General features: G+C 43.5%; 2 protein-coding genes across 4 annotated transcripts; both read right to left on the reverse strand.

The window, feature by feature from the left end:
• Positions 1–2: 2 nt before the first annotated feature.
• On the reverse strand, positions 3–17,884 carry CUNH1orf52 (chromosome unknown C1orf52 homolog). Of its 3 annotated transcripts, XM_052665867.1 has the most exons (5): positions 16,916–17,808; positions 16,600–16,807; positions 15,899–15,975; positions 651–763; positions 3–228 (listed from the first exon to the last, which is right to left on the reverse strand). In XM_052665867.1, the coding sequence occupies exons 1-5, from the start codon at positions 17,465–17,467 to the stop codon at positions 138–140; spliced, it is 1,041 nt and encodes a 346-aa protein (XP_052521827.1). In that variant the 5' UTR covers positions 17,468–17,808; the 3' UTR covers positions 3–137. The 3 variants fall into 3 exon arrangements, with proteins under 3 accessions (XP_052521827.1, XP_052521825.1, XP_052521824.1); XM_052665865.1 differs by lacking the exons at positions 3–228; positions 651–763 and having other exon boundaries at positions 15,437–15,975; positions 16,916–17,351; positions 17,728–17,884; XM_052665864.1 differs by lacking the exons at positions 3–228; positions 651–763 and having other exon boundaries at positions 15,437–15,975.
• A 38-nt stretch (positions 17,885–17,922) lies between these two features.
• BCL10 (BCL10 immune signaling adaptor) lies at positions 17,923–25,511 on the reverse strand. Its single transcript, XM_052665868.1, has 3 exons — positions 25,377–25,511; positions 21,435–21,723; positions 17,923–20,342 (listed from the first exon to the last, which is right to left on the reverse strand). Exons 1-3 carry the CDS (start codon positions 25,452–25,454, stop codon positions 19,975–19,977), a joined length of 735 nt encoding a protein of 244 aa, XP_052521828.1. The 5' UTR covers positions 25,455–25,511; the 3' UTR covers positions 17,923–19,974.
• Positions 25,512–27,303: the final 1,792 nt, after the last annotated feature.

Consider the following 27,303-nt stretch of genomic DNA (forward strand, 5'->3'; position numbering starts at 1 on the left):
AATGACGTTTGAAGTCGAATCTTCCTAAAGAAAAAAAATTGATTCAAATTTCTAGTCATGACCCCCTCGAGGCCCCACAGCAGTGATCCCATCCCATACACATGCAGCACAGGAAAGCTCTGAAGGTCCGTCCAACTTCAGTCACGCAGTCGCAGAACCACAGGGGTGTGAAAGCACCTCTGGGCTATGACCCAGTCCTTCCTTGGGCCTGTTCTCCCATGTCTCTTGCTTGGGGAAACAAAAGAAAACTCAGCATCACTGTTCTTTTTCTATGCAGCCTCGCACAGTATTTTCCTCGTGTTCCATATGGTTTAGATGTTAGTTTAAACACTTCCATGAGTCCTCTCTGCAGTAGGCACACAGGAAATGGCCCAGGGAAAAGCTGCCAACGGTGGGTCTATAAACACAGTTTGATCCATATCTTTAAAAATTGTTTCCATTCCAAGCAATGGTTACAAAGCACTTTTTCTTGTTGGCAGCTAGATTTTATTTTTTTTTAAATCCCTATGCATCCTGTATTTGCCCAACAGAGGTGGCATTGATCTCTCTATCACACACACACACACACACACACACAAAACCCCCACCAAAAACAAAACAAAAAAAAACAACCCCTGCAGATAAAATAACATTAAGGATCTGGCTGGAACTCACTTGAGCCCGTGCAGCAGGAGTCAAAGCCCAGCTTTTGTTTCCAGCTCAGCCCATTTTGTTCAGGAGCTGCAGAGCACGCAGTGCAGAACGTGATTCGCTTCAGCAGGCCCTGTACAGAATGTGAAAGTGACTTCAGTGGGATGGAAACAGAGCTTGCACCAACTTGAAGAGCTCTCACTGGGACACTGACAAACATTCAGGACTGGTTAAATACAGTGTGACTATAAACAAATAGCAGGCTGCATTTTCTGTACACGAAAAACCTTTTTAAACGTTTTTGTTTGGTTTTTTTCCCCCATTACCAGACTAAGATTTTATTAATCAATAAAATCTCTGAGCACTCCAGTTACTGACAACATCTGCCTTCCTGATACCCAAATGGACCAAAGCAGCAGTTCCGTGGAAACTTATTGGCCCCTGCTGCCACTAATGGCAGCATGCATTATCTCCATCCTGCAGAGCAGCTGATCTGCGCATGCAGACACCACTCCAGCCATCCACATCTTTGTTACACCCAGAGCTATTCTTGATCAGCCAGATGAGGCACCCCAGTGGCTCCCAGGTTTGGAATACAGCTGTTTATCTTCTTACAAGGACAAACCAGGGCACTAATTCATTTATATTCTAGACCTGAGTAGCCTGCTAGATTAAAGGCCAGACAAAAGCAAAGATGTTCATGACCAAACTGGCTCCACCACTGACTCCCTGGTCTCCAGCCCCATTTGAAGTTGGGGGTGCACTATTTAAAAGCAAATTTTAGACTTCTAGAGCAGCCAAGTGTTTGGCTCAGACCAGTGACTCCTCAAGCACATCCTTGCCAAAAATCTCCTTAATCCAAACAATGCATTAAGAGGCAGCGCTGTTGAGATCCCATACCCAGCACAGGTTTTGGCTGGCAGCCACCAACTGCTGGATGCTCCCGGGAACACAAGCTCTGCCAGTCCATCCTGTGATGCTCTTGTACTGCCAGTAGTCTGCTTGTCCTACTAAGCTAAATTTAAAATTAAACAGGAAAGCAATAAGAAATGATTCAAATAAGTAGTGTGATGAAAATATTTCAGTTCATAGCCGAATTAGGCAGCTGGAACATTAATGGTTCTGCCTTCTGCACTTTATTCAAACAGCAGTGCGTCAGAAACTCAAGCTCTTTTTTGTATCTTGCACCTAGTTTTTTGAGATGATGTTTGTCTTTTTAGGAAACACATGCTAACCTCCCAGTGAGCTTTCCAAAGCATGTCACTGAACCTCAGCACTGTCATTACCACCTCTGCAATCTTACAGCATTAGAGTGCTATTGCAGGATGCCAGTCCCCCTGAAGATATGCTAAAAATACCAAAGTATTTTGGCTAACAGGAAGCCAAGGCATCACCCACACAGTAAAAATAGTAGGTGTAATGACCATCATCACCATAGCCTTCTCCTAACATGGAGACAAAACCGACAGATCAGTGACATTCCACATGGGTTGAAGTGAATGTTAACACTGAAGACGAGAACGTTGTATGGTCAGGCAAAAGATAAACAAATTCAAGTTTATGCTTTAAACATCAGAAGAGCCTCTTCAAAGGAACTTAAAATACTAAATAACCATTTTCTATTTTATACTATATGCTTCTGGCTGGGACCACATTCGTAAGTCACAAGAAAGAATTTTCCTGCTGGTTCTGCCCCAAGAAGAGCAAAATTCTCAGCAGTGTGCTGTCACAAAGTCATTGCCGTCATTCAGTTTTTCACAGTATTTGCATACTGGCCCAAACTTAGAAACTCATCTCCTAAGTAGCCATGAGCTGCATCCCAGAGCAGTATCTGTTGACACTGAGCAGGAGCACAGGACAGGCAGGCAGACCCTCAGCACTGCTGGGTGCACCTACCATAAATGCTGCTGTGTAGAGTGTCCTAAAATTGCTGCACATACAACGCGTATTTAATTACAAATCCTGGAAAACTCAATAAGTAAGGAAAATATCTTGAATGATTTCCAGTTCACACTGGGAGAACACATTTAATGAACGCCTTCTGAGGAGAATCCCTTTTCTTGAAGTTCCTTTTTTTCCCCACTTCTACCATTAGAAATAGTAATTTTTATTCAATCATCAGCCTCAGAACTCTGAATTCCAACTCTGAGTGAAGTGCAAAGGGTCCAAATGTTGTAAAAAGGAAAGCCAGTATTTAAGAAGAGAGGTGGAAAGTCCTTAAATTGGAACACAGATCCTTTTTAAGAACTTTGTATACTGTGTTGTGCTCAAAAATCTGTAGTTATAATCTCCAGTTTTAAGCAACCTATGCTGTTTCTGTAGGTTTTCACATCTTCAAAATAATTCTATCATTCAGAAAAAACAAACACCTTTGTATGTTTGCGTATGTAATTGTTTCATCATAGCTACTCTGTATGCTGCAAAGCCACAAAATGAGAAAGAAAAAAAGAGCCAGAGGAACCCTGTGGAGTTTTACATACGAACCACTCTGTTCTGTCTCTCCACTGTGTGTGTAGCAAAGGGAGCAGACAGTGCAGCTGGTAGTAAGAGGTGATGACATTGAAGTCTGTGCGTGTGTCAGTGTGTCACACACAGTTTGTTTGCAGAACAGACGCACCACTTCATTAGGGTGGCTGAAAACTAGAAAAGTAAATGAAGCCTGGGTTTGTTATTGTTCTTTTTGCTTTTTTTTTTTTTTTTTTTCTTGCTTATTTCTTTGCATCTCTTGGAGTGTACCTACCAAGTGGAACAGAGAAAGAGCTGTGTTGCTCAGGAGAAAAAAAGCTTTCCTCCTTAGACCAGCCACAGTGAAGCACATGTTTTGACCTGATGGGCTTTCTTGACTTGTAAAGAGCAATCCAGCAAAGATGAGTACTTCATCCCACTGGCTCAGGCAGGGAAATTCCCTCATTTGCAAACCTGCCAGGGTTGCTGCTTACCATCTGCTGACAGCTCGCTCCCAGCTCTCCTTCAGCACTATGATGACACAAAAGGCAGTCACACAGCAGCTTATGGGGAGGTACTGTGGCCAAGCTTCCTTTAATTCTTTGTGTCCCTTATAATGTTTGTTCTTTGGCTTCACCCTTAGTAGATACAACAGAATCCAAGAAAATTGAGGTGAAAAAATACATTTATAAACTAATCTGTGCTCCCTTAATCACGAATCTTGTCTGCTCACGTTCAGGCCAATCTAGTTTTAAGTGCCTCTTCCTGTTAGAAGATATTTCTAAACACGTAAACCTGGTGTTGGTCAGCTCTTCTGTCAGTCCTGGCTTACAGGAGGTGCCAGTGTAGCATCTTGCCTGTGCCCTGCGCCCCTTCACTGGTCACACTTGCAAGGCCTGAGCCATAACAACAGCTCAGTGTGCCCCTGCTATAGGCCACAAGCTCTTGCCTCCTGGCACTGATGTCACCGGCAGACATGGGCATCACACTTGGCCCAAACTCACCTCAATGTTTGACTTTGGCTTTCCCCATGGCCGCTATCAAAAACGGCTCCCAGGCTGGAAGTGCTGACAGCCACCTTGCCCCTCATCCAAAGCAGCAGGCATCCTATGGCATGAACGTAGATGAAATGCCACCTTATCCTCCTTGAGGTGGAGTGTGCATTACAGCATGACACGTCAACAGGCACCACCAGACTGAGGGGTGGCTGTGAGGAAACACAGAGTTATCCCAAAAGCAGCAACCAGGAGGGGAAGATAAGATGTCAGTGATTGTTCTATGAAAAGCATTTATGGAAAAGGTGGTGTGTAGGAATTATCTAAAATCACATATAACTACATAGTATATTGAATCTGTACTGAATAAGCCTCGTTAAGCCTGTGGTTAAGAAGTGGTGGTCACCATCAGACAGCAGTGCACACGTGCACAGCAGTACAGCTTACATCTGATCGCATGATATTCTTCTAAAACGTGTGCATAGAAAAGGGCGTATGCAACTTTCTGCTTGTGGCTGTGCAGTGAAACCCATGGCACGGCCCTGTGCAGGATCTTTTCCCACCCCGCACTGCTTGTGGCCGTCCTGCAGGAGGAGGTGGCAGTGGGCACCGGCACGCTGACTGCCGGTCTGTCCTGCATGGCTCCCTCCCACATTCCAAGAACGTTAACAGCACAATAAAATAGATATTTAAATGTAATCTAATCTGTCAATTTTAAAACAATTTGTTTTGAAATATTTTCTGAGTGGGAGCGGAAAGTCTACGTATCTCAGGTAATTTCAGGTACACAGAAAGGCTTCCGTGCTTCCTGTAGCTGGCCTGCATGGTACCATTTGGAGGAGGTTTGGTATTGAGAAGTGTGAGCTATTGAAAATATTCAAAATATTTACATTCTTTAGTGGATAGAAGCACTACTTTATCCTAATCTCCTCTCTAATTGCTCCCGTCTCCAGCCATGGCACAGCCTCACCTGGTAACCCCTGCAGCTCCACAGCACAGAACAACAGTGTCCATTCTGACAGTGAATAGTTACTAGATTACATCCATACTGCATATTAGATTATTCCTTATTTAATCTTTCTCCATCCTCTCTTCTTATCACAAAAACCTTGTTGCCTAAATCCCATATTCTTCTGCAGAATAAAGACCGAGCAACACATAAAAGTCCAAGAATATAAAATAAGACTTCCAAGCTTTTTATGTTTATCTGTATGATCTGAAAATGTTTGATCTTGTTTTTTAATCTGTTATTGGGCAAGTTTAACTTTGTCTGTTTCCAAGCACTGGTTTTATGCTCTGAAACATCATGTGCAAGGTCATTTTCAGTGTTCTCCTAGCTTTGCCAAATTCCCCTGTTTATATAGAAAAAAAGCAAAACTAAACAGGATATGTAAGTACAAAAACAGAATTTGCATGGGAGGGACAAGGACAAAGGGAAGTCTGAAACTAAAATTACTCTACCTCGCTTTTTTAAATGATGTCTCCAAGGTGACAGAAAGGCCTTCATTGGGAGGTTTCTCATTTGTCTTGAACAGTTGCCAGGGTTTTGATCTCTTTTTTACTTTTGAAGACCTGAAGTTACCTCCCTTCTCCTCAAAATAAAAACCTGCAACCAAACACAACAAAACAGATTTCAACCACATAGAGGCTTCTATCTTCATGAACAACAAGAAAGAAAGATCAGGTCCCACTGCAAAGCTGCCAGTTTTAGCATCATTCGGAATAGGACTCCACCCAGCACATTCTAACCACGTGTGCTGTCTATCAGGCATCATGGCTACGGTTCCTGCTCAGACCCCACTACATCAGCAGCCCACCTGAGCTGCTGTGCTGCCATACAGGCAGGGCTCTGTCTGGGCAGCGGCTGGCAGGTCAGAACCTGCAGGCCTGGAAAGGGAAAGTCGGCTACACACACAGACACACGCACACTCTGCCCCCACACCGACAATGCATTTCAGCCACACTGGAGCACTACAGGTGGCCAACCACAGCTTCAGCACATCGAAACCATTAGCACCATGTGTTTGGATTCAAAGCTCTCTTTGGCATAGTACCCGGTTCTTCTTCTTCAATCACAAAAACGATGAGGTTCAATTTCTTCTGGCTTCCTCCTACCTACATCCTGCTCTCACAGAGAACACTCTAAAACCTGACTTGGAGCCACCTTCCCCCTCTGCTTGTCTTCTGAAACACAGCAAGTGAAGCAGTGCTCTAAACCTGTCCTCTAAACCTCATTTTCCTTTCTGCACAGTAATGAGGGCCCTTAGGTATTCACCTGCTCTACCCAAACAATCTCAGAGAACTATACTCCCACCTTTCCCTCTTTTCTCTCTCTTTCCTTCCTTATCCTCACTTACTAAGTCACATCTGAGTTGCTGACCACTTTTGGGATAAGTACCAGGACAGAGTTCCACAGAGGACTTGCTCAAAGTAGGGCCACCCCAGCTCCAGACCTCAGGCCCACTACGCGTTTCTTTGGCCCTAGAAGGGCTCAGCCAGGGATGCTGCCCACGTCCTGGGTTCTGTCACTGCAGAGCAGAATTCTGTCCATCCCGCTGCCAATTCTAGATGCAAACTGCAGTGCTGCCTCTTCACCCAGGACTACACAGGGTCTTCTGTCCCGTTCATCAGGGCAAGCTGTACTTCTGCTACAGGACACAGCTTCAGTATTGTTATCAGTAATCATGACAATCATTTTAAGTGGTTTAAAGACCAGTGTCAGAATGGAGACAGGCTTACAAGAGCTGATTGCTTTGATTCAGTGTGCACAAGCAGATGTGTTGTCATACTGGCCGTCCTGAGAAGTATAACAGCCGGAAGTGAAAGACTGCTTACCAAGAGGCACATCCTTTGCTTCTGATAGACATGATCCCATGGCTTCCACCACTCAGTGGCACAACTGCTTAGAGTGAGACACACATGTTGCTTCCAGACATCGGGGTCTCTAAAAGGAACGGTTGGTTCTTAGTTTTCACCATTAAGAAGTCATCAGATTGTAGTCATTAGAGACAGGATGTTGCTGCCAGGCAAGGCAGTCAGCACCCAAGTAAATACTGACTTCTTGTGCACAGGCAGAAGCAGCAGTGACTCCAGTTGCTGCTGTGTGAGTCCTGCTGGTGCTCTGCAAGAGGCTGAAATGGAGTGCACCAAGCACAGGATGCTAATGTACCCTCACTCTCCCCATCTGTCCACTGTCTCAGATAACATAAAATATATCAGGTCTCTCTGCTTCTGTGATGCAGGGTATTCCCTCAGAAACCTCTTGGCAAATCCATTGTCATTTGCCAAGTCATGCCAGCAAGAAGTATTTAGGAAGCTTACCAGCAAAGGCACACAGCTCATCAAATAAAAGATGTATGATGGATTTTTACTTGTCTGATTCCACTTTAAAGCAAGGAGTGCTGGGTGATTTGTCTAACAAGGACACTGAGCGTGGCCTCTGTATTTCTGTATGAAAAATACCTCCTTTCTCTGCTTGGAAATAGGAGACACAAAAGGGAAGCTCCAAAGGTCAGCAGGGGTGAGCCTCCCAGTAACCCACAGCCACAATAATGAAAACCTATGTATCTCAGGCACTTTTAGGATGTCTATCATGCTGGCTTGCACTCTCCCTGCCCGATTTGCATACAAAGTGGATATTTTGGAAACACACTCACAAACATTACCTGAAATAGTTTTTCTTTGCCTGCCAGCAAAGAGCATCTGGAAACGATCAATCTCTCTCTTCACCTTGCCGAAATGTCCTCAGGGAGAAATTCATCTTTTAAGACAACTGCATGGCAAAGAAAAAGTTTTTGCAAGCTTGCTAGATTCAGATTTGCTACAAGTTTGCCTGAGAAGAAAGCACTGGGAGGGGAAAGGGATCCATTCTTTCAAGGCGTAATAAAAACACAAATCACTTTCCTTGCTCTACTGCTAGATATGTAACAAGGCCTCAGCCACTATCACAAACCAGGTGCTCAGTGCCATAGTCCTGTCAGCGAGTTCACATATCATTTGCTTCATATACAGCTGGTTTTCCATGGCCTGTAGTGGGATGCACACATAGCTAAGCTTCAAATATAAACTGCTGCAGCAATGAATGGCACATCTAACAAGAAATGCTACTAGACTGGCTACAATGGATAAGCAAGGATAAGTGCTTAAACTTACTGTAGTTTTCACTCTCCACCAACCCCCATGCTTAACATAAGAACCATTAACATGGAAGAAAACCACACAAAAACAACTTAAGACAAGGAAAAAGCTAAGTTTAGAAGGCAGTGTTGGCACACTACCAAAAGCATGAAGCTTGGACTCAATCTGAATACAGTTGCATTTGCCTCAGCAAAGCTTATTTTGGCCAGTGAGGTGTGTCCTGCAGATGCTGCTGTCCTTGCAGCAGGCAGTGGTAACAGGAGCTTACTGGCTGGGGTTAGTAGTGCACTTTTGAGGTGACTCTCCCCACTGCCTTGGCAGCATGTGCTTTGGTTTTCAGAGTACATCAGCTGCATTCCTTCTGGATGAAGCCCAAAGCAGAAGACGCGCTCCAGGAGTGCCTTTAATGCACTCCAGCTGTGGCAGGTTGGTGGGCAAAGCAGAGTTAGCCTGCGGTGTGCTTTCACATTACAGACATTGTCTTACTGTGCCAAACGACTTACTGATGTAAATGTAGCCGCAGATTGAAAAGGATCCATTAGCATGATATCAGAAATAGAATTAAAGTGATTATACCACATATAGCTTCCCAGCAACCCTATAGCATTGACTAGGAGGATCAGGAGGATCTGCTTGTTCTGCAGTAAGAACAGAAGAGCTGCGTATTTAACAAATAAAACTCACATGCAGTGTAACTGTGGAAAATCAAGACTTTCTGAAATGAATTAGCAAGTACTAGGAGAGACAGTTTTTCCCTACAGCTTTTATTACTGGTCCTTAATGCTTGAGTATGATATAAAAAGCACCAATGGAAAATGCTATAGAGTTACTTAGGAATCAGTTCTATCTGCTACTAAATGTGATAGCTTTTCAGGAGGATTTCTGTGAAATCATGCATTATGAAAACGTGTGGGACATTTGTAGAATGGGGGGGAAAAAAAAAACACCAAAAAAACAGAAACCAAGGTCTGCATAACATTCTCTGTGTAAAAATGACTGCTTTGAGTTCCCCCATGTTGCCTGCTGAAGGCTGAATTTCAGAGCACTCAGCGACACACCTGTGTTACATCCAGCAGCAGACCTTGTAGGCACGCATGGAGCTATAGGGAGTACATTCAAGTCATGGTGATCTTTGCCTTTAAGCACATCTCATCACATTAGGTGTTTCCACAGCAAACAAAATAATTAACTTCCAGCTTTGTATGGAGCCAAAAATCCTGTGAAAAGTTAAATGAGGTCTTTAATTAAAAACCTAAGCACATGCAGTTTGTCAGTTCTTAGGACCTCCGCTTCTTGTCTTGTATAATGGCAATTTCTCTTCATTCTTTTTGCAGACTTGAGGAAGAAAAAAGGTTGCTTTTAAGGGCTGCTCTGTAAGTAAATTGTAGGACCTACCTGCACTCAGTTCTGGCTACTTCTCCAGGTACAGCAGCATTGTAGTCCTCAGCAGAAGCCTGCTCCAAGGGAACATGGATACTATGCATTACTAGGCTGTTTTGACTACAAAAAATGCCCTCGGGAGCTGTATCTTTTGCTAAAGTTCGTCGTTGACCTTAGAATCTTTATTTGACATAGGAATTACATTTTATTTGGCTATGTTACAACTAAAGAACTGAGAAAAACCTGAGATAAATCATGTTTGATAATTCCAAATGTCATCCTCAGCCATTTACACCTGTACTTATATATAGGAGTCCCCACTCTGTAAATAAGTCCATAAGCCACAGAGTTACTTCAATGGGTTTTATGCCTCCCAAAATGGAAAAGAAAGGTGTTACCTTTCTTGTTCCTCTGCATGTTTGTGCTGATTCCTACCAAATCATTAATCTACTAACTTGACTGAAAGAGGTGATGGCGTTCACTGCATTGCTGTCTTCCAGGGAAGCACTGTTTTCCAGCACAGACTCCCATGGGAAATGGGGCAGGTGGACTGGGTGACCTACCGGTGCCAGCCTTATTTCTGCAAGTTCTATGAAAGAAGGAAAAAAAAAAAGATGTAAAACTTCTGCTTAAAATTCAAGTTACAAACATGTCTGTTTTTCTTTGAAAAGCAAGAAGCTTATGGCAGCGTGGAAAAATCAGGTGAGTAGAACTTTTCAAAGCCAGTTCTGCCTCACTTTCTTACCTCCAAGTAACAGGCCGTCTTTTTCTGCTTTTCTTTTCTTCTTTTTCTCTTTTCTTTTTTAATTAAAACATAGAAAAAGAGAACAACAAAACCTGAAACTAGCAGGTTGGTTCTGTGCAGTCTATCGAATAAAGTAGTGCTGCTCCTTAAAGCAGCTACGATGCCAGCAGTTAGCAAAAGCTCCCTCTACTGGGTAGGTACCTACATAGATACTTAGAGAAATGTAAGAACGTAAGATGCAAGCAGTATTTTATTACTATGTCAGAGCTCATGGCAACGTGACTTATTTAAACTACCACAGAGATACAGCATATTTACAGGCATGTGGTGATGCACCAAGGTCCTGTGAGAACACACCAGTTACAAGTCACTAATAGCAAGCAAACTTCAGAGCTTATACAAAAGTCAGCGTTCCTAGCTATTACACAGCATGCCTGCAAACAAGCTTTTGCTATCAGGCACGCTGATGTTATAACTATGTTAAATTACCAGTCTTTGAAACATTTCAGATATATACAAAGCTCTCAGTCACACAAGATGCAATTCTATTGACTCATCAAGGCATGTCAGAAAATTTTCAACAACAGTGCCAGAAAATTTTAACAGTGGCCCACATTCTGCCTCCCAAAAGAAAAGCTCACAGTTGCTTTTGCTTGGAGCCTGCTGCTGGGCGGTGTTGTTTGTTTGGTTTGTTTTGAGGAGAGGATTAACATCCTCTGGTAAGTCCTGTGGTTTCACTTCCTCTCCCCGTTACTATTTCCCAGAATTACTCTGTGTTAATCCATATACAGGGATGAAGGAGGTGGGAGAAGCTAAGCAAAGGGAAGGGAAATCAGTGTTTGCCCCCAAGAACAGCTCGTGCTGTTAGAAGGCAGCAAAGCACAGAACAGTCATGCTGTTGCTCACAGCCACAGCAGAGCAAAGGTGTGATTAATCTTTTGAAAGCTATCAAGATGAAAGCATTCTAAAGATGAAGGGCACTTCATCTTCTAAATGAAGAGCGCTGATAAGGGTATTTGATAAGGACCAAAAATGCTTATCTCCATTCACTGAATTCATTGCATTCTTTTGTCAATCCAGCCCCACAGGTCCCAGCTTCCCTGAAAATTCCAAATTTTTCATAGTGCCCTGAAGAAAATACTTCAAAGGAACCAGCAACAAAAAAACCATTCCAATCTGTGGTGCAACTACCCTTTCCAAGACCAACTGATCTAAGCCCACATCTACTGAGGACACAAATTCAGCAGGCTCCAATGAATACCTGTTGTTTCCTTTGACCGGTGATACCTCAGAGACTTAAAAGAAGAACTAGCTCACTAGAATCCCCATTCCTCTGTTATTCCCACTATTTCTTGGTTTCTCGTTATAGGACTTAACTAGCTTTGACAAAAGAATTCACTGCTACCAAAAGGTTTGAATCAAGAATCATTCACTGAGATTCCCATGTCTCACTGGAAGCTTCCTGAACAACCAAACCATTTGTTTGACATTTCTGTTGGTAGTTTTCTGTATTTTGCCAATCACTTACTGTACAGAAATGCTGCTTTTGTTTCAATCTTCAAGTTTTGACCAACCCACAGAATGCCTAGCTGCTCTCTGCCTCTCATTGCATCACGTTTTAAGCCTGACCTTAGCCAGAAAACATTGCTGGCAGGATTGGAGTTATATTCTTACTAAGGTGCCTCCCTTTGCTAAGAGATTTTCTAAACATATCCCATTTGGAATTTTAAGGAGTCTGTTTATCTGTAACATCAAGCTGCTATATTCTTTCAACACACTGCTCCATTCCCACATTAAACCCACACTCAAACTGTCTGTGTCAGTATTGAACTTATTTATATTGAGTGGCCCAAGCTAAAACAAATGGTCACAGGAGCCTTTTAAGCAAAAGAAAACCCAAGTTGTATCCTGCTGGTGAGTGAAAGCATTACACCTTTTCATCCAAATTCTGCCTCGATTTTGCAAGATGAGCAAACTGGCAAATGAGCTTCCTGTCATCAGAGAAAGAGCAGCCAGCCTCACACAGCTCCCGTTTCCTCTCCTTCACTGATTACAGGATCGAGATAAACGTCTCTGTAGAACACACTGCATTTCACAGGATTCAATTTCACACTGGCAGCCTGAAGCTTATCACAAAGCATTTGTAAATGAATCAGTTCTTCGATAGCGTTGGCATGCATGGAGCTTCCACATAGGAACAACAAGCAGCCTAGCAGGGTGATGCCTTGCAGCAATCTCTCCATCAGCACTTCTCAGAGGAAGCATTGCCTGCCATGGGGGCCATTATCTGAAACAGCAGCACAATGTGTTCATTGCAAACAAATTGCCTTCCAGCCACTGGTTTTCTACTCTTGACAAGTCTTTTTTTTTAGAGAATTCAGATCAAGCTTGTAGGGATTCTTACTGCCTTTTTTTTTTTTTTTTTTTTTTTTTTTACCCCCATTACACATAATGATCATCATTACATTTGATTCATCATAAAAACAGTGCAAGTGCTGAGTTAGTAACAGGCTGATTTTCAAAGCCAATATTCCACATGTGTAAGCGGAGGTGTATGTTCCCTATCAGTTTCCTCTTGAAAGACAATCCAGGACAAACTGTTCTCTAGGCAGACATCTTTGAGCTGAGCTATCAGTTTAAGTTCAGTAAGCACTCGCTCATGCATTTCCCAGATCCCACTGCACAGATGAAGCAAATTTTCTCTATTAGCAGCCCAAACCTCACTTTGCCCTTCAGCTTCTCATCTTTTCTCTTCAGCTTCTGAAACAAACTAGAAAAGCTTCTCATTGCTCATTTCTTCACACTTACCTCACCTCCTTTTTTTAAGCACTACATCATTACCATTTTCATCCTGCTTTGGGAATCAGCATCACTCATCCAAAAAGAGCACTGAGAAGAGCCTCTTTTTCCACTGCACGTGTTGGATGCACTCCTATAATCGCAAGGCTGTGACATCCTCCCTGGAATACGGACATCTTCGAGGAACCTGAACAGCAGCTGGTAACTTTGCAGCCTCACAGTTCTTTGTATCACTGATAATTCATTTGTAATTTTGACCTGGAAGTCCAACCCCAGATGAGGATTATAATTTAGTTTACCACCATTTTTTCCTTAGAAGCATTGTAGAGTATCTGAGTAAAACTTTACTAATCCTCACAAAAATCAGTGAGCTTTCTCTTCTTTCCTTCCTCTCCTGGCTACCAGTGGTGTTCTATCCAGCCCAACCCAGCTGCTCCAACCAGCCTCTTTGTACCAGATACACACGCCGTGCTTTTCTCCCTCCAGAGCTCAGTTCTGCTCACGAAGTACCACACTGTCAAAGCTTGCCACTAGAAACAGAGCTCTCAATGGAAGCTTTCTGGGCTGTAGCCCCACAGGCTGAACTTCCAAATGCCTCTTGTTCTTAATTTCAGAGCCATAATTTGCCTTTAGGTTAGCCATGCCTGGGAGGTCTGCAGTTCCCTTTACAACTCATTGAGGATACAAAATTTCCTTTAGACAATCTCAGTTACTCAGAAAAAAGACATATTGTTGTCTCTGAGCACAGGAAGGTCAGTCCCCTCTCTGCTCTGGGCTTCTTTGTAGGGCCTGCCTGCTTCATGAGCAGCAATGCTAGAACTTCCCTAGACTCAATCCACTTCTACCAATAAAACTTATCCAGCAACAGAATCGGTTCATCTGGGTACCTCCACTTCAGACAGGCTTTCTTGTTTCAGATGTCCTAGGAAGACAAATAGTTGTCTTTGCCATGTATCCTGAATAGGGATGCTACCATGGTCCCTGTTTACAATGAGGTTTCCCTAAGCGCCTAAATAACACAATTAATCATTCTTCTCTCTGATTAGACATGCTACTTTTCTCCTTGGAAACTGAGTATCTGACAATGTTAGCTTCAAGACAACCGGACACCAAGTATATTGTATTATCTGAAAACAAAAGGAGCGATTAGCATGCTAACTTCCTGAGCTGCCTCGCAGAAAGGCAGGGCACACAATACGAGGACAAAAGCCTTCTTGGCCATGGCTATTGTGGGAATGCAACCTATTTCCAGAGCTAGTGACATTAACCTTCAGCTGTAACACACTTCGAGCAGCACTTCAGCAGCAGAGAGGCTTACTGCTGTGAGTCTTGAATTAGGCAGCCCACTGAATCCCACACCTCATGTCAAATCCCTCAAATTTCAGCCATCTGCTGAATTCTCAGCAATGTCAGAGACATCAGAAGATACAGAGAACTGACCAGAGGGAGCATTTTCATTCAGAGACACTGACTTAACACATCAACAAAACTATAATTCCTTTCTCTGTAAAAAGAGCTCAAGCCATTTGATCTTAAACAGTAGCTCATGACAATTGCAATCTGAAGTAGATGACTGAAGCTGCATATACCCACTAACCACAAATACACTTTTCTATACTGAGGTTAAAAGAATATTTTTAAAAGATCACTTAAAAAATATGAATATTAAATACACATATGGGTATAAAATCTACCAAATTCAAGTTAGCTCAACACAGAAGGAAAATGTAGAACGTTGACATGCACACTGATTGCTTAACCAGATAAACCTGTATCAGTAGGCAGATCTCAGTGCAGATTTCTAAGGCAGAGATGCTTCAGCTGACAATAAACCTAGAGCAGCCCTTACCTTCCCCTCAAAGCCCATTGTTACTTTTTCCATTTACAGACCCCAAATTCCAAGCAGCAGTTAGCACAGATGCAGCATGCACTGGCCCAAATACTATGAAAAGCTTAACTAGCACTGAAGTAAACGTAATTTGACAGTAAAGGCTCTGCCATAGCTTTATCTTAATATTTCTCATGTACATATCTAGTTGCTATTTTCAGCTTTTGGAAGAATACATCAAATGCTTCAACTCCTCTATCAGTTAGCTTCATGTTTTATGATGTAGAACATACAATATCACGATTTATCTAATATTAAACTCCACTTTTAGGTCAATATTTCCGTTTGCAGTTGTGTATTTATTACAATCAAAACCCTGAGGATTGTTGAGTCTTCAGAAATACAGCACCGAAATGCATACAGTACAGAATTGCGCCCACTCAACAGGCATGCAGTGCAACATTTATATCACAGGTGTTTCAAAATGTAGTTTTATTCCAGTGACTATCTTTACATAAATTTCAAAACAGCATCATTCAAACAAATCACAGTACAATACTTAAAGAATCTTTAGTATATGCTCCTTTATAAAAGGCTTTGACACAATGGAAAAATCAGTCAAGAAAAGCTCACGCTACCAGGTTTCTTGATAAACAAAATACCAGTGAATCCTGTACCCATGAGCACAAGTCTCCATCACAACGTTTTAAGACACCTCTTTAAATTAACAGGTTTAAATTTTGTTTAGCAGATGAGTTTCTACCACAACACTGTCCGTTAAGTTTTGTGCTTTCCAAAAGGCAAGCATACTGCTGAAATAAAATTCCCTACCCAACAGGAGAGAGAAATTCAGTAAACATGTATTTGTTCCACATTCCAGAGGAATCCAAGTTCATTTAAACTCTCATCACACTAAAACCAAGCGTATTCTGCTTATACCTTCTTCCTCTTTGTCTTCTCCCCGGAGTCTAGTTTCCGTTTCTTAGCATAAGCTGGTTCATCATCTTTTTCATCATCTTTAAACAAAAGACAGAATTAAAAAAGTCAGCAATGCCATATTTCTGTGTTGAACACCATCCTCATCTGTGAACAATTAACTCGGCCACATCTGAGACGCCTGGAGTAAAGGCACAGGAATATTAACAAACAGCATCCTCATTTTCAGAATGTGGTCAGAACAGGAATGTTTTGCTGTTTCAACATAGCTCAACTGAGGGAAGGCTTTGTTATGGTAGACGCTGCACAGTACCTGCCCCCAAAGAAGTACTGTTTGAATAGATAAGATAAAAAGCTGGAAAATATGTTTTAGAAGCAGAAAGTAATGTTAAAGTCAACAGGGGAGGAAATTAGGCAAAATTTATCCTCAGGAAGAGCGCTGATGTATTGGAACAGGCTACCCAGAGAGGCGGTGGAGACACCATCTCTGGAGGTATTTGAAAAACGTGGAGGCGTGGCACGGAGGGACGTGGTTAGTGGGCACGGATCAAGGGCTGAACTACAACCATCTATCTCACTGGTCTTTCCACACTCAACGGTTCTGCGACTCCAATGATTGCCGTATGCCACAGGATGCCCTGCAGCTGGGCACCAACCCGGCCGGGAGCCCCAGCGGCAGCATCAGCTCCCCTCGCCCGCCCTACCTGACACCGCGTGCTCCTCCTCCTCCTCCGGCAGGAACCTGGCTCTGCCGGCGGGCCGCGGCGCGTCGTCGCCGTTGTCCTCGTAGATGTTGGACCACTTGATGGCCATGTCGACGGCGGGGGCCGGCGGAGGCTTCTTCTCGGGCGGGCTGTACACCTCCGGCGGCGGCACGGCGTTCGTCTTCCACGCCTTAAACTCCTTGGGCGGCTGCGGGTGAGAGCAGAGAAGCAGTCAGCCCCACGTGCCGGGCCTCAGAAGCCGGCGGACAACCCGGGGCAGGGCGGGGCGGGGCAGCCCCCTCCCCCCGGGCCGTACCTCCTCGGGCGCCCGCAGGACGCGGCTCTCCCAGTCGATCTGCTTGTTGAGCGGGTTGTAGAGGAAGGCGGGCGGCTGGGACACCTTTCGGAAGAGCTCGTCCGGCGGCGGCAGCTTCGGCCGGCTTCCCGGGCTGCTCCCCGCCGCTGCGCCGGCTCCTGTCTGCCGCTCCTCGGCCGAGGCTTCGTCGGCCTCCGAGTCGGAGCTGGAGCTGCCGTAGGCCGCGAAGTAGCCCAGCGGATCCTCTCCCTCCGCCGCCATGGCGGGGCTGCGCAATTCGCCGCCCGCACGGAAACCGACCCCGCGCCGAGGGTTCCGCCCGCCGGCCCCGGCCTGCATTGCGGGCGGCAACCGGCGTCCGGGAGAAAGGGAGGGAAATAACTGGCCTTCCTGCATTCGCACTTGAGTAGCGAGCGTTCGACCCGGTAAGTTAGGGCTTAAAAGGAAAAAGGACCACAGATGAAAAGAGAATGAGACGTGAAACTGAGTCAACCTCCGTTTCTCTTTTTCACACCCGTGAGCTTCATTGGAGGGAACAGAGAGAAATGGCATTGCCCTCAGCCTCGGGGCAGGTAAGGCTCCCAGCACCGCTCTGGGGCACCTCCACCCACATCAGCTTGTGGCAGCTGTTGGGCAGCATGCAGGCAATCAGGCCCCGCAGCTGGCATTGGAAAGCAGGAGGAACTCCCAGCACTCTTGCTGTTATTCAGACTCTCAGGTTAGCAATACCAGCCATGAGCCACACACAGCAGACAAGGTCTCCATTTCACATGTGTGCTCTCTCTCCACGGGGCTCTTCAAGGCAGTCCTACCTTCATGCCCTCTTCAAGGCAGTACCAACACAGATTTCACACTGTCACTCTTTCCACCAGAGACAACTTCTGTAAAAAGAAGAAAAGCCTCTCACACATACAAAACCAAAGCCACCCATCCAGGTACTGGCACGAGCTACTCCTAGAGTCTCTTAGAGCCTACACATTTTAATAAAGGCAAACAGGAAAACAAGCAAATATACAAAAGAATTTATTCAAAAGTCGTGCTAAAAATATTTCATTTTTCTTAAAAATGCCCATTATAAACATTAATAAGATAATACATTCATTTAAAGTCTCAGGTTAAGAAGCTCCATTGCAGGAGCGCTCCCCACACGGGCAGGCCTGCTGCTCACTGTGCAGCGTGGCAGGCAGCTCACACTGTGTGTTCTGACATACAACTGCCAAGACAGTTTACACAGTGACCTAAAGCCCTTTTTCAGTTAAGGCCAAGCTTGCTCTCTCCCCATTTACAAGAACCCAAGAAGGGACCCAAGTCTAGACTTCCAAGGAAGTGAAAACAAGGAGGGAAAAAAAAAAAGTTTGAAAACACACATGCAACTCTTCAAGTCGTATACAGCAACCAAAGAGATATCTAGACACAGACTTCGATGCATCCTGAGTATGGGCAACTGCAGTACAAGTTAAGGGAAGAAAGATCTGCACTTATCCTTTATTTCATGTTAGAGAGCAAGATTTTACTTAAATTTAGATCCCAGAGCGCCATCTGTACTGATGAGTTTCACTTGGAATCATTTTCACCATCTTGAAGGTCTTTGGACATTTACAAGACCAGGCTTTTTTATAAATACACAAGCAGAAGCTCACATTATAAGCAAATGTAAGCTATTCACGTACTGAATATGGACGACAATTGAACACTGCAGGTCATTTTCACCTACTCCTGAAACCAGAGCAAACATGAAATGAAAGTGTAGAGACTATGCAGAGGTCCTGCAGAAGGCCTGTCTGCGCAAAAGCAAAACACAACAGGTATCACCTGGCTTTCGTCTTGAATGGAATTACACAGCTGTATGAAAACAAAAAGAATTCAAAGCAAGAAATACAAAACTTGTCTCCCGATATACTGAAAGCATCATTTTGAAGAGCAGCATTACAGAATGCTGCAAGAGTGCATTTCCAAGAAAAAGATCGTCTAGTCATTTTAAAGTGGTTAAGGCAGAGTATAAGAGGAATATTGCATTATATTGTGTTCAGAAATACGAGAACCTTCCCATGATCAAATAGTTTAAATGCCTTCAATTCTAAACAACTGTAAACGTGTCTGTGTTGAAGAGCAGGTATCTGAAGTACAACACTTCCAAGAATCTTTCAGTTAAGGGCACTTCCTTGCCACGAGACTCCTCTGCTCACCCACCAGGACAAAACACACAAGCCCTAGTCCTTAACAGCATTATACAAAACATTTTCTGACAGCCCTCACGAGTTTTAAAAAAAAAACCTTTCCTTTCTAAAAATTAATGAGAATTTGTATTTAAAGTGCATTTCAAATCATGATTTTCTAAGTTATATTACAATAATAACATGCTAGGGCTTGTGAATATGTACTTGCTGGCTCAAAATCACTTTGATATTGAGTGCCTTTCAGTTTACTGGTCGGACAAAGAAAGTCCAGAAAATTAAGAGCCTTCTTGTGAATAAGCATAGCTACAGATTTAGTAAGGCTTTTTTTTTTTTTCCCCCCCAAATGAAAATATTTTTTTGCAAATTATACTCATATATGAAGGACACATTAATTTAGTGCATGAATTTAAGCTTTTCTGCATGTGAGCTTAAGCTTTTAGTCCAGGACATTACTTTTCAATACTCAGTGCTTTTCTTAATCACTGCTGCTTTTTCACTCACCACAAAACATTAAAAAAAAAAAATGACATTTGTTGTTACTATTCTGTAACTGCAGCTTAAGTACCTGCAACTAAACGTGGTATCTTAAATATATTGGTTTAAAAACAAAGCAAACAAACAAAAAAAAGCAAAACAACAAAGAAACAACTTCTGCTGGTATGGTACCATAATTAAGAAACAAAAAACCAAACTCCTTAAGAAAAACAAAAGCAGCTAGAGACACTCGATTACAAAAAAAAAAAAAAGACTTTAAAAACATCAAGTAGCATTGATTGTTCTCTCTGATTACCCAAATTAATGGTTTGAAAACATTTTTTTACCCTTAAAAGACTGAAGCTCAGTTTCAGTAGCATTTGGATGAACAGACAAATGTCACTAAGTTCACTGTGGATGAAGAGAACGTGACCTTAAAGGCAAAAAGCAATTGTCACTGGAACTAGTAGATGGTTCTTGCTGTTCTGACTGGAGCTCTGGAGGGAGAGGGGGTGCACCAGGGTCTCCAGGGCCTGGAAGAGTGGCTGAAAAAATTGCACTCTCAGCATTCCCCATCTCTGCAACAGGTAGATTCATTGAATGAAGAGAGACAGCAGACATAAATGCAGCAGTGCTATAATCTTCTTCTGGATTATGCATATGAGTAGATTCTTTGTCTTTTGTTTTATCAAAAAAATTGGATTCATCAGAATATGATCTAGAAAGATTATTTGTTCCTCCATACAGTGAGGTCAGACATGTGCTGCAACTTAGACCTGAAACAAAGAGCAGAGAATAAAATCAACATCAGGATACATCCTTTAACTGTGCTCTGAGTTAGTAGTGGTAAAGCTGTCATTAAGGATCAGCTGTGTCCACTTTTAACAGACTGTCTTCATCTTACCTGTGACATTCCAGTACTAACACCAAATCAGAAAACACAAGCAGATCATCTAGTCAACCACGTGAAAAAGTTTTCTCTGTATCAGCTACTAGTTGATAATGGTGCACTGTAATTGAAGCTTCCCTCTAGGAAGTCACTTCAGCCCTCTGACCTATCTTTGGATAGAATATTCTCACTATAATCTTCAAACTAACTTTTTAAAAGCTCAGCTGCATGGTTCTACTTCAAAATAGACTGCATTTGACAGCTGCTATACTTGAAGCCAAACAGAAATTCAACTCTTTCATCTCTGGAGTTAAAAATATACTTTCTTCCTTCTTATTTATTTATGGGTGTGGAAGAGGAAGTAAGGGTTTTGGGTTAGATACCTTATACTTTCTTTTTCTGCCTTCAAATATGAGTACATATAGCTACTTAAGTTTTCTATGTCAACAAAACTTCTGACTGCATGAAGAAAGAGATTAACAGTCTAATTTTAAGTTCTGACATTGAAGGCAAGAATAAGAATTCCCCCTCATGCTGTGTTTGCAGGCTTATCTTCTGCTGAGATGCAAAGTTTAACAAAACCAAAGCATCCTGCCACTGCAGCAAATAGCTTCAACAGCAATGCAAGATGGAAGATAATCACCTATTCTGAGTTCTGAATTAGAAGCTCACGGAAAGTAGAACTGAAGCATGAAACAAACTTATTCATTAGAACAACACACAGCACAGCTGTTTTCTCTGATCTGTTGTTTATTACATGTTCAGAAAATAAAGAAGTAAAACTAGCAATATATGCCCAGGATTTTAAATGGAAAACTATGAAATTTTCAAACTATGCTGTCCCAAAAACTAGAGGAAGCAAAAAAAAAATAAAAAAAAAAAAAAAAATCTGTAAGGAACACACAGCTGTAGGACTTTTGTTTCACAGCTCCTCAAAATAAAACTTCTGTCTTACAGTACATTAGTACAAACTTCTCACCTTTGAGAGCTTCAAGTTTTTCATTTTTGACTTTCAACACTATGTCAGTTATCTTCTGTAACAGAAAGTTTTGTGTTCTTTCTCGCCTGATGGATTCAACCAAAGCATCCAGTCCCTTTGGATTTTCTGCCAAGTAGTCCAATAACTTCCCAGTTTTTTTCCTACTAGAAGATCGCGAAGAGATCTCCTCTGTGTCCTCTCTGGTGAGTATTTTCTTTGAACGTAGGTAATCAAAGTGTCTCTCAGCTATAATTTTGTCACACAAGTAAGGACGCATCCTTTCTAAAGCCTGAAAAACAAAACAAACATTAGTCGATCTTTCAGTCTTCCAATTTATTTAGAAGCTACACTGAAAAATCTTTATGACTTACAGGTTAATAAAATAGTTTAAAGATGCCACTACGTTATGAGCATATCATATGCAGAGAATTTTCTCCTTGCATCTATTTAAAAGGGAATTTTTTTTTTTTCCGAAATTTTCTAAAGGAAAATTCATCATTTTCCTGAGTGATCTAAGAATTTTTAATGCATACTAGCCAGTGGAGGCAAACACTGAAAATATTTCATTAAGTCTGTGTTTATCACATTTCAGAACCGTCTTTAAATAAAATGAAAAAAAATGAAACCAATAAAACACAAATAGCAGCCACTCATTTTGTCTACATTGTCACATCTCTACACCATTTGTATGCAGGACACACACTGTCATGATCAATGTTCTCTGCACATTGAATAACTGCAGTCTCAGAGCAACAGTATAAACATACTCACCGTTTAAAAGTTGCATTAGACAGACAGTTATTTGGGCACACCGCTTCACCACCAGATTACTGGCATCCACAATACATGCTCTTCCTTCCACAGATGCACCTACTTTGAACAGACTTACTGGCTGCTTTTTGTCTGTCCATCTGCTTTCTTTTGGTTTAAGGCTTTATACCACACACCTGGAGCAACCTGTGCAGCCCTGACACACAGCACCAATGCATGGAAATTAGCACAACTCTGATGACTGGCTGAAGCAAAATGGCGCTACCTCCTACAGCATAACCCCAGCTAACAAGCGTCAACTAGTCGCTTAACTCTTTTCTATGACCAGCAAAGAGAAGAGAAGGGGGAAAAAAAGATGCAAGTCTACCCCTGGGAGGGGATTGTACCAATTGCCTAAGAAGCCCTGCAGGCAGGCAGTTGCCACTGGGAAAGGTGAAGCAGAGCCCTGTTCCGAGCACAGAACTGCAGTGCCACTAAGTACCTTTGGGCACTGCAGCACCTTGTGTGGAGTCCCACCTCCACTCACACGCTATGGTTCCCCAGAAACAAACTAACTTTTATTACCATATTCAATTACAACACAAATATCAATTTACTTCAAAGCTAATTTACAGGAGCAACATCACGACTTTGAATTCCTCTTTGGAAGATCACGTGCCTTCTCTTTTAAAGAGGTATTTATTCACACATAGCATAACATAAAGACTTTTATTTACCTTGTTCATAGGGTTCACACAACTGCAAGTATCTCCAACTCTTATTTTAATCAGTACATTAACTTCAAAACAGAACTAACATCTTGTTCACAACTCTGATTTCAAGAACCAATCTACTACTCTACAAAGATGAGTCACAAATGATACCTTTTTAATTGAAAAACAAGCTTTCATTTTACATAATACTACAGAACTGGCAGTTTCCCGTGCCAGCAGTTTTCACTGTGAAGAAATACACAAGGCAGATCCACTAGCTGAAAGTTACCAATGTGAAAAAAAATCCCGCTTCTCTCCTTTCATCAAATTTGCCTCATTTAATTCAAAGAAAAAGCAATTTGAGGGCTACAAGTGGGGAAAAAAGCTTTACTATACAAGTGATGAAAGAAACAATCAATGCTTTTTCCTGAAGAAAACTTCCAAATATCCTCCAACTCACTGAGATTATATTCTACGAAAGCAATGTGGAAACGACTCTTCGCTTTACTTGTGCACTGATGAGCAAGAAAAATTTCAGGAGCAAACTGCCACAGCCAGACCAAACTCAATGTGAATCCAGAGCATAACAGTACAGCTGGAGCCGGGTGGCTCTTCTGGGCTGGGGGCACACAGCAGCTGCATCTGTCCCTGCTCTTATTCTGGGCTTGGTAGTGAGAGGACCCAGTTCCACAAGTGGATGATGACTCGATCCAGCTTCCTGTGCAATCACAGGGTGCTGGCCTAACTGACTTTGTAAGAACAGAGAAGGGCAGCAGTGCTGCTTGTATCCATCTGCTCTGCAACACACCTCAAGCATCCAACTGCAGCAGGCTGTGCTAAAAATACTGCCAGCAACACTGATTTTTTCCATTTCTTGTACCTCTTCCTACCACAAGGGATCAATCAACAAACTCTGAGACACAAGAGTCAGTAAAATTTTTAGCATTAGAAGTATAAAGCAAGTTGCTACTCAAAAGAAAAGTACTGTGTTTCGACTAACACCTTCTTGCACTGTGCCTTACACTACATTAAGTGCATCAGTTCTGAATTCCCCCAACTGTCCACACAGGTTAGCAGTTTGTAAGGAACAGAAAGAGTAAACATAGAAGAACAGGAGCTTTAAATATCTGTTTCTATATCAATGTTCTTGCATGCCTCACTGCCTTCTTCCCAGATCTCCACCATTAGATTTTGCCCTTTGTAATTTCTCCTTCAGACAAGTTTACCCAGGCTGGATGACCCCTGTAAAAGAGCTTTCTGAGGTGCACTGTCACACAACACACATGGGATTTCTGGTGGTGCAGCTTTTCTATCTCACAGCTCATTGCGCAGAGAAAAGTGTAAGACTCCTATGACCATCTAGGCAGTTGCTTTAAGTATTCTCTGATGTGACAAAATGGTAGAGAAGGAGAAGGTATCAGGAGCCTGGATAAGAGAGGTAAAAAATTAAATACCTGTTTAAGTTCTACTATGATTGTGCCCTCACAGCAGTTAAGCTGGGTCTGCTCTGATGCCCTAGCTGCCCTGATCACCACTTAATCTAGTTGAGAGCTGGACAAGCAGCTATTCCTTTTGTTACGCTCACACACACCTGCACTGCGAGCTCTGAGCAGCGTTGTGCTGCTTCGCAAAGACAGACCAGCACCTGACCTGGCCCACAGCTCACCACACGTGAATGTGGTGAATGAATGTGCCTGATCAGAGGTACTGGAACGACTTTGGGGCAACCAAGTGAGCATACTCTGAAGCAGCAATGAACCTCCTCAACGGGAGAGTCTCTACAGTCAGATTTACTGTACTGCATTTTGATGATAAAATTAAAGTTCTCTCTTACTACACACCAGCCTTCCATCAAGTCCTCCAATTACTATATGGGACTGTAAGATTAGAGGCTGATGTGACACCGATGGACTCCTGGGAGAAGAAACTACAAACTCAGTCACTAACACAGACAAATTTAAGTCAGACTGCACATGTGACATGATATATAAGTAGGTCCTGCCTTCATTTGTTTTGTTTTTGCTGTAACAACTGGATGCTACCTATTGCACTTGTACTCTGAGGTTCCACAGAAGCAAGCAATAACTCGAAAAACATGCCTCACAAACTATGACAAAGCATTTAAAGGAGACGCCGCACGCATAAAGCTGTTAAGGAACGAAGCTAAGTTCCATCCTTTTCTGAATGAAAAAACGGCATAGGAGAGAAGAAAAAAAAAAATTACCCAAGAGGCCACACAGTGTTAATATACACAAATATACACAAATCGGTACATAGGACACTGTACATTACGAGCACTCGCACGGTCATCAAACAAGAGGCAAACTGCTTTCCTCTCTGACGTAACCAACCACCCACAGCCCAGCGCTGTCCGGGCCGCGCCGGGGAACTCCGCTCTGCGAGGCGCTCCCGCCCGCTCTAACGGCGCTTCCGCTTCCCACCGCGCCGGCTCCCGCCTGCAATCCAGCCCGGCACTTGCCTCCTTCTTCACGTCGGCCATCTCGTCTTCTGTCAACGGCCGCCCGACCGCGCTCGAGGCCGGGCCAGAGACCTCCATGGCGGAACCCCTCCGAACGCACCGCAGGGAAAACCGCCCCCGGCCCCGCTTCCGGCCCCTCCCGCGCCGCGCCCGCCGGCCCACGAGGAAGGCGCGCGGCCGTCCCGCCCACAGGCGCACGCGCAGTGAGGCGCCGTGCCGGGCCGCTGTGGCGGTGCGGGCGCTCGATGTTGTGCTGCTGCGCCACTCAGCGCCAAGTCGCTGCCGTCTGCACCCGCTGCCGCGCTGTTTGGCTCGTGGAGTCACACGAATCATTAAGTGTGGAAAACCTTACGGTCATCTAGTCCAGCCGTCAGCCCGTGACCTCCACGTCCCTCGGTGCCACATCGCGTCATACTCAGAGTGCTGACTGGGATACCTGCTCCGCTGGCTTATTAATAACCACGTTGCATAGCAAACATCCTGCCCAGAACACAGAAAAATACAGGAATGCTCACTGTTCCGATCTCCGTAGAGCTGGATGTTAACATCGCCCTGGATGACTGCAAGAACAAAGAGCACTGCAGGGCAGTTGGAGCACCTGCACTGATGCTCCCTAATCTGTCGCGCTCAAAAGTGTGCTTTGAGATCCTCTGGAGCTCCCAGCAAGGTGCTGGCACTGCTGAGCTGAGGCAGGTGTCCCCCAGCTCCCCACTCCCACACTTGGTCATTAACCACATGTCTTCCAGCCTTTCTTCAGGGGGAATTCTGCTGAAGACCTTGCTGTCTCTGCACAGTAGTTCCGATAAAAACAGTTGCTGTGCACTCTGGAATTAGGACATTAATAACCCCACTCAGTGAGAGATGCAGTTTAAAGCAGCACCTGAAGAGCTGGGCTTCTGGATCCCTGCACCATGGTAGCCAGCATGAGGCAAGCTGGAAGGAATTAACTGTGGGTAGAGAACTCAATAATAGAATAGATTTTAGCAGATTTGCTGCCAATAAAACTGGAATTAAGAGCCCAGCAGCCGGAAGAAGACTGCTTTCAGTATGATACTCATTTCAGGAGGTTAGCATCAGTTCAATACTGATCAGTGAGCCTCAATGGGGAGAGAGCTAGAGAACTCTTTTTTGAAGGGAGGTGGGAAGATTTCAGACACTGCACTGGTTTATATAATTATGTATGTACGCACATTTAGAAGAAATTTCTAAGTCAGAGAAGTTTCAGAAACTGCTTACAACAAAGCTCTGTTCAAATCGCTCACATGTGGGCTCCTGCAAGCACTGTAACACTATTGGTTTGTGAGAAGAGGCCGCTGGGCTTTGCAGCACTAAGGCTGGCTGCTGATTCCCCCCCCTTCTGCCCACAGCGATCAGCCTTTTCCCTAGGCAGCCTCACTGCACAGCAAGGCCTCTCCCTGGTAGCGTCATGTTCCACAGCAGTGCTGCCCTAAGGAGGAGGAAGAAAGCTCCAGGCAAAGACTTTGGTTCAGTCAAAGACACAGATCAGGGGCCTTGACCAAACTGAATGGATTTCTGGAGCTAACAACTGCAGCTTTCAAATGACAAACCCACAGCAATGAGCCTACGCCTCGTGGATTTGGGGGTGAGGTGAGGTAGCTGAGAATGTGAGGATATCTGGAGTCCAGGATGCAGGAGACTGTGACTGATGCTTTTTTCGGCAGGCTGTTCCTGAAACATTCACAAACTCAGGGCAGGAAGACTTGATTTGCTGACGTGATATTCTACAGCTAAACTTCTCAAAGGGCACATCTTTTTAAATGACGGTCATATTTTGCTTTTCAAGGTTTAAATATTCTATGAGGTGCTTGTTGATGTGGCAAATGGGAGTTGTATAGCTTTTGTACTATTTTAAATTACTGACATTCGTAAACAAATCCAAGAAAACTGGTACCAACTCTCTCCTGTA

Source organism: Tympanuchus pallidicinctus, unplaced genomic scaffold (assembly GCF_026119805.1).
Source record: "Tympanuchus pallidicinctus isolate F22 unplaced genomic scaffold, pur_lepc_1.0 scaffold7, whole genome shotgun sequence".
Classification (NCBI taxonomy): Eukaryota; Metazoa; Chordata; class Aves; order Galliformes; family Phasianidae; genus Tympanuchus; species Tympanuchus pallidicinctus.

Excerpts from the sequence above, each read along its gene's own strand:
- BCL10 (XM_052665868.1), bottom strand. The coding sequence starts at position 25,454 with ATGGAGGTCTCTGGCCCGGCCTCGAGCGCGGTCGGGCGGCCGTTGACA. Across the intron at positions 21,724-25,376 it reads TGGCCGACGTGAAGAAGGAG|GCTTTAGAAAGGATGCGTCC; the intron begins GCAAGTGCCGGG and ends TTTGTTTTTCAG. Across the intron at positions 20,343-21,434 it reads AAAACTTGAAGCTCTCAAAG|GTCTAAGTTGCAGCACATGT; the intron begins GTGAGAAGTTTG and ends TCTTTGTTTCAG.
- CUNH1orf52 (XM_052665867.1), bottom strand. The coding sequence starts at position 17,467 with ATGCCATTTCTCTCTGTTCCCTCCAATGAAGCTCACGGGTGTGAAAAA. Across the intron at positions 16,808-16,915 it reads TCCTGCGGGCGCCCGAGGAG|CCGCCCAAGGAGTTTAAGGC; the intron begins GTACGGCCCGGG and ends TCTCACCCGCAG. Across the intron at positions 15,976-16,599 it reads GGAGGAGCACGCGGTGTCAG|ATGATGAAAAAGATGATGAA; the intron begins GTAGGGCGGGCG and ends TTTTGTTTAAAG.